We start from the raw sequence: 7017 nt of genomic DNA on the forward strand, positions 1-7017 counted from the left end.
AGTGCTGAGGGAGCGGGCACTGTCGGAGGGTCAGTGCTGAGGGAGCGGGCACTGTCGGAGGGTCAGTGCTGAGGGAGCGGGCACTGTCGGAGGGTCAGTGCTGAGGGAGCGGGCACTGTCGGAGGGTCAGTGCTGAGGGAGCGGGCACTGTCGGAGGGTCAGTGCTGAGGGAGCGGGCACTGTCGGAGGGTCAGTGCTGAGGGAGCGGGCACTGTCGGAGGGTCAGTGCTGAGGGAGCGCCGCACTGTCGGAGGGTCAGTGCTGAGGGAGTGCCGCACTGTTGGAGGATCAAAAGATGCTACTGTTGCCACTGGAGACAGGAGTTCTCCCTTGTATCCTGATAGCTGTCTCTGAGACAACGTGACCAGAAATGGAAGCTCACATTCGGTGTAAGATTGTATGTTTGTGGCATCTTGCTTTGCAAAAATTGACTGCTGATTTTCCTGCAGTCCTACACGTGAGTGCCCTGTGGTCAGGGTGCCCTTCGATGTGAAGCAACCTGAGATGTCCCTTAAGTGGTGACAGAAATGGACACTTTGTCTCCTCTGCAGGAGTGATATGTGATGGAGATCTGTAACATGATGAAGGGTGATTAATATGGGGAGGGGGTTTTCATATCCAGATGATGTTTCTAGTCCCAGAGGAGTCATCGATACAAAGCTGTCACTCATAAATCCAATGCGGTTTAGGAGTAACCTGCCTCCCTCTGAATAATGGGGGGATCCCATTCCCCTGGGGAGTGGCCGAGGGGAAAGGTAGGGGTTGGCGAAGCTGGGATTGACGTCTTTTAACTCCTTGTTTTCCCCTTCAGAAGTACGGCGTGCCCCAGGGGGGCATGGGCACCACGGTGCCCTCGCTCACTACCAGCCAGGACCTCCAGTGGATGGTGCAGCCCACAGTGATCACCACCTCGACATCTAATCTCGACCCCAGGACCTACTCGTACCCAGCCCTGGGCATGGGCTCCGCCCCGGGTTCGTCGCGCGCGGGGGTGATTAGGGCATACATGCCCCCCCTCAGGGGGAGGAGACAGAAAGAGGAGGAGGTAGGTTGCCCCAGATACATTCACAGTCCCTGCACTATGACGTTCTGAAGCCATTTTGTTTCCCCCCCACGTTTTTCTCCCATCCCTAATTGCCCCCTGGAGTTGGTGCGGTGAGCTATCTCAGTCTGTGTGCTGGAGTTAGCCCCACGCAGTGCTTTTAGGGAGGGAGTTCCAGGATTTTCACCCCGTGACACTGAAGGAACGGCTGATGTACTTCCAAGTCAGGGTGGCGAGTGGCTCGGAAGGGAGCTTTAGCAAGGGATAGTGTTTCCCTGTATCTACTGCCATTGTCCTTCTAGATAGAAGTGTTTGTGGGTTCAGAAGATACTGTCTAAGGATCTTTGGTGAGTTTCTGCAGTGCATCTTGTAGATGGTACACCCTGCTGCTACTGAGCGTTAGTGGTGGAAGGAGTGGATGTAGTGCCAATCAAGTGGGGGCTGCTTTGTCCTGGATGGTGTTGAGGTTCATAAGTGTTGAAGGAGCTGCACCAGGGCAAGTGGGGCATATTCCATCCCACTCCTGACTTGAGTTGCAAAGCTTGTTGCGATTCAAGATCCAAAGCTGTTGCGTACTCTGGTGAGGAATGAAAAGTTATCTAGACTGCATTTAGGCAGGACAAAGTTTATTATTGACATTGCGTCATCCGATCACAGCTGAGGGAAGGGTGGGAGACAGAGAAAACCAGAGTATAATGGCACTCCCCTGCAAAATACTGACACACTCGCCCGGGGACCACCTGTAAATACTGACAACGCTCCCCCCACCCGGGACGGCCTGTAAACACTGACACATTTCTCTTCGGGGACCCCCTGTAAATACTGACACACTCTTCCCTTCTGGGGACCTCCTGTAAACACTGACACACTCCCCCCTCGGGGACCCACTGTAAATACTGACACACTCCTCCCTCCTGGGGACTTCCTGTAAACACTGACACACTCCCCCCTCGGGGACCCCCTGTAAATACTGACACACATCCACTCCTAGGGACCTCCTGTAAATACTGACACGCACACACCCCTGGGGACTCCCTGTAAATACTGACACACACACACACACACACACACACCCAGGGACACCCTGTCAATACCGATACTGCCCCACCCGGGGACCCTCTGTAAATACTGACACACACACACACATACACCCCTGGGGATCCCCTTTAAATACTGACACACACACCTCCCTGGGGACCCCCCGATAAATACTGACACACACACCCAGGGACCCCCTGTAAATACTGATAAAGCCCCACCCAGGGACCCTCTGTAAATACTGACACACTCCCCCCAGGACATTAAGGTAGTCCTTGGGCAAACTAGCAATTACAGATAAATATATGGGGCTCTGGAATTTAATCAAGGGTTTTCAGGGTGAGTTATATATAGAATAACATATATCCAAGACTGAGTTACAGACTGGAATCTAATTGAGGGGTTCAGGGTGTTTATGTACAGACTAACAGAGTTTGTGTGTGTCTGTGAACATCAATGTGTGTGTGTGAACATCAGTGGGTGAACCTTTGTAGCTTTGTGCTTGCAAATATGGCCACATAACTTGAGCACATGTGGCTTTGTGTATTTGTGTATGTGTTTGTGAGAAGGTGTGAGCAAGTGTGTGTTTGTCAGAGTCTTTATGAGACTGTGTGTGTGTGTGTGTGAGTGTTAGTGAGTGGATGTGAGGGTATGTATGTGTGTGCATGAGCAAGAGGGAATGTTTAAGCATGTATACAAGTGAGAGAACATGTAAGTATGTGTGAGTGTGTGTGCATGTGAGGGACTGTGTAAGTGTGTGAGAGAGAGGGAACATGTGAGTGTGCATTCATATCTTTGTGTGTGAGTGTGTACTAAGGTGTTTGTGTGAGCAACTGAGTGAGAGGATGTGTCAGCACCTGCCAGTGGGTGAGAAAGAGATAAGGCTTCAGGTCCGGTCACCCTTCATCAGAACTGAGAGGGGCAGGAAAATGTTTTTTTTAATACTTTTGATAGAGATGGAGGAGGATGAGCAAAGGGAACAGATAGTTTGGAGGCTCAGTGCAAAAGGCAAAGGGGTTGTTAATGCTGGTGAAGCGAAATTGTGGGATTCAATATTGAGGCTGTAAAATGCCGAAATGGAAAAGGTGTTGGTCCTTGAGCTTGCGTTGTACTTGATTGGAACATTCGAACAGGCCCAGGACAGAAATGTCAACATGACAGCACAGTGCTGTACTGAAATGACAAGCAACTGGGAAGTGGGAGAGAGAGGGAGGGAGAGAGAGAGAGAGAGAGAACTGCCTGGCACAGGATTTAAACTTGCTCAGTCTTGTCTCTGGCTTTTCCCTCCGCTCATCTGTCTAATTTACAGTCAGCAACTGCAGAGGCATCCATGAGAAACAGATGTTGTAGCCGCCTATGACTACGGTGGCCAGATATGTGCTGTGCTGAGAACTGGCACTCTCCTGGCAGAACAGTTAAAGCATTGGGCAGTGAAATCTCCCGTACACTGCACAGGAGCCGCAGAATCATAGAACAGCATTGTAGAATCCCTACAGTGCAGATGGAGGCAATTTGGCCCATCAAGTCTGCACCAACACCGCGAAGAGCATTGATAAGGTGAATAACAAGGGTCTTTTCCCCAGGGTGGGGGAGTTCAAAACTACAGGGGCATAGGTTTAAGGTGAGAGGGGAAAGATTAGAAAGGGACCTGAGGGGCAATGTTTTTACACAGAGGACAGTTCATATGTGGAATGAACTGCCAGAGGTGCTGGAGGATGTGGGTACATTTACAACATTTAAAAGACATTTGGAGAATTACATGAATAGGAAAGGTTTGGAGGGATAAGGGCCAAGTGCAGGCAGGTGGGACTAGTTGAGTTTGGAATTATGGTTGGCACGGACTGGTTGGGCCAAAGGGTCTGTTTCCGTGCCGTATGACTCTATGCCCACCCTTCCCTGTAAGCCTGCATTTGCCATAGCGAGACTGAACACCCCTGGACAATTTGAGCAATTTAGCACGGCCAATCCACCCTAACCTGCACATCTTTGTGACTGTGGGAGGAAACCGGAGCACCCAGAGGAATCACGATGCAGACACAGGGAGAAAGTGCAAACTTTACACAGCCCGAGGGTGAAATTGAACCCGGGTCCCTGGCGCTGTGAGGCAGCGGTGCTAATCACCGAGCCACCCGGATAAATAAATATTAGAATGATTGAGAGGATAAATAATATCAGTTCAAAATATCTGCAAGCAGGCTCAATTAATGGATTATACTCTCACAAATTGAGAAGTGACTTGATAAAAAGGTTTCAGAATGTCAAAGGAATTGCCTCCCTCCTCATTCAATAATGGATGGAGATAAAAAGCAAGGGTGCTGGGGAGACCATGGAATGGTTAGCTTGATGTCTGCCACGGGGATAGGTATTAGAATCACTCGTTAAAGAGATTAGAGCTGCACACTTAGAAAAACTCAAGGTAGTGAGGAAGAGTCAACTCAGTTTTGCCAAACAGAAATCATGTTTAACCAATGTATTGGAGTCCTTTCTAGGAGTAACATGCGCTGTGGATAAAAGGTGGCTGGGGGGGATGGGGACAAGGCTGTAGATGTTTATATGGATTTTCAGAGGGCATCTGATAAGGTGCCACATCAAAGGTTGTTGTGGAACATCAAAGCCCATGGTATAAGGGATACATATTTATAAACAGGGAGCATGCATGAATGGGTCTTTGTCTGATTGGAAAGATAAATTGAGTCTGTCTGGGGTTTGCGCTGGGGCCTCAAGCTTTTTCACAGGTCGCATCCATGACTTCAATGAAGGGAACACAGGTAGGGATGTATGCCATAAACCGATATAGATAGGTCGAGTGAGTGAACGAGAATGTGGCAGATAGAGTATTGTGTGGCAAAATGCGAAGATATTCACATTGGCAGGAAGAACAGAGCAATGTATTACATGATGTGGAGATGCTGGTGTTGGACTGGGGTAGACAAGGTCAGAAATCACAGGACACCCAGTTATAGTCCAACAAGTTATTTGAAAACATAAGCTTTGGGAGCCTTGCTTGTTCCTCAGGTGTTAGTCTGAAGAAGGAGCGAGGCTCTGTCAGCTTGTGTTTTCAAATAACCTGTTGGATTACAACCTGGTGTTGAGTGCTTGCTGACCTCGGGTGTTACTTGGACAGACAAGGACTGTGGAATTCTGAGGCACAGGGGGAATCTGGTGCGGGAGTTTCAAAAGGTTAGTTTGTAGGTTCGGAAAGTAACGCAGAAAGTGAATGGAATACTCTTGTTTATTACGAGAGGATCTGAACATCAAAAGGTGGGGGATGTTGTGCTTCAGTTTTACAGGGCATTGGTGAGATCACATCCCGAACGCTGTGTAAAAACTGAAAGAACCACGGATGGCGGAAATCAGAAACAAATCACTGGAAAAGCTCAGCAGGCCTGGCGGCCTCTATGGGCAGAAATCAGAGTTAATGTTTCTTGTCGAGTGACCCTTCCTCAGAACACTGTGTGCAGTTTTGGTCTCCTCATTTGAGGAAGGAGGCAGTTCAGAGGAGGTTCGCTGGGACTGATACCTGGAATATGTAGGTTGGTTTTTTTTGAGGAAAGTTTGGGCTGTTTCCACTGGAGTGAGGGGTGACTGACTGGAAGAGAATAAGATCCCAAAGCGGGGGGAGTGTTGACAAGGTGGATATGGAAAGGATGTTTCCTCCTGTGGCTCAGTCGGGAATGAAGGGGACAACAAGGTGCAGAGCTGGATGAACACAGCAGGCCAAGCAGCATCAGAGGAGCAGGAAGATTTGTCTCAGAGGGTGGGGCGAGCTCTCTGCTTCAGTCGGGGGTGGAGGCAGGCTCTTTGAGTCTTTTTAAGACACAGGCAGATGGATTTTTGCTCGGCAGGGCTAATCAGGGGCAAATAGGAATGTGGTATTTGCAGCACAAATAGGCCAGCTCCGAAAGACAGAGCAGGCTAAAAGGGCTGAATTGCTTTGTCCCCTTCCCCCGAGGGAATGGACTGTGAGTGCAAATTGGTCTTTCTCTCTCTGTCGCGTCGGAGGTGGGAGGTCACAGGTTCGAGCCCCTGCTCCTGAGATTTGCGCTCAGGACCCCGGCTGCTCAACACCTCCCATCCCGTTCTCGGCTGAGACGCCGGGAATGGGATCCGACTGGCCTCGGCGGATGCCCGTTCCCGAATCCGACTGGCGCCAGCGTTGGGTGACCCAAGGCTTGGCGGACTCCTCAGCCGGGAAGGACACCTGGATCCCGAGGGTAGGGGGGGTAGCGTTGGGAACAGTTGGAATCGCTCAGGGAGTGGAAGACAAACCGCATGCACTGGCCTCTCAGGTCTCGCCAATCCCGCACCCCACCAAGCCTCTACCACCCCGCAACTCACAATTCCTACGGAGCCTATAGCCTCCAAACTTTGGGATACCCCCTCAACAGATTTCCTCTCTCTATCTCCCTCCCTCTGCCCGTTTGAAGGTTTTTTTTTTGTTTAGAAATGGTAGGCCACTTCGCCTTAATCCCGGGATCCGAGACGATGAGTCAAATCTCTTTCCAGGGCAGGAAAGTGTCGGCAGATTGGAATTATTTCCTGTTGACAAACACGTGCCTTTCTGGCCCAGGGGCTGCAATGACTCACTCATACCTCCTGCCTGAATCACGCTCACATTTGCCTGATGTATCCTGTTCCTTAAAGTCACCACCGACCTCCACCCACCCTCCCACTCCCAAAGCCCAAACCACACACACCCAGCCATGCCCCGCACTCCCTCCTGCACTGCCATGGGCTTCTGATGTGGCGGCACCGTGGCTCAGTGGTTAGCGCTGCTTGCCTCACCGCACCAGGGACCCGGGTTCAATCCCACCCTCTGGTGACTGTGTGGAGTTTGCAGATTCTCCCTCCCCGTGTCTAGCGTGGGTTTCCTCCCACAGTCCAAAGGTCTGCAGGTTAGGGTGGATTGGCCGTGCTAAATTGTCCCATAGTGCCCA

The 7017-nt window shown here is 50.6% G+C and overlaps 1 protein-coding gene across 1 annotated transcript in view; it reads left to right on the top strand.

The window, feature by feature from the left end:
* The window catches only part of LOC125487659 (fos-related antigen 1-like), a 26571-nt gene that overhangs the window by 5885 nt on the left and 13669 nt on the right, over window positions 1–7017 (top strand). Inside the window, exons 2-3 of the mRNA XM_048619634.1 lie at window positions 812–1045; window positions 6130–6294. Of these exons, the coding sequence (XP_048475591.1) occupies window positions 812–1045; window positions 6130–6294 (399 nt within the window). The remainder of the gene's footprint in view (window positions 1–811; window positions 1046–6129; window positions 6295–7017) is intronic.

This window comes from Rhincodon typus, chromosome 43 (genome assembly GCF_021869965.1).
Source record: "Rhincodon typus isolate 14 chromosome 43, sRhiTyp1.1, whole genome shotgun sequence".
In the NCBI taxonomy this organism is placed as follows: Eukaryota; Metazoa; Chordata; class Chondrichthyes; order Orectolobiformes; family Rhincodontidae; genus Rhincodon; species Rhincodon typus.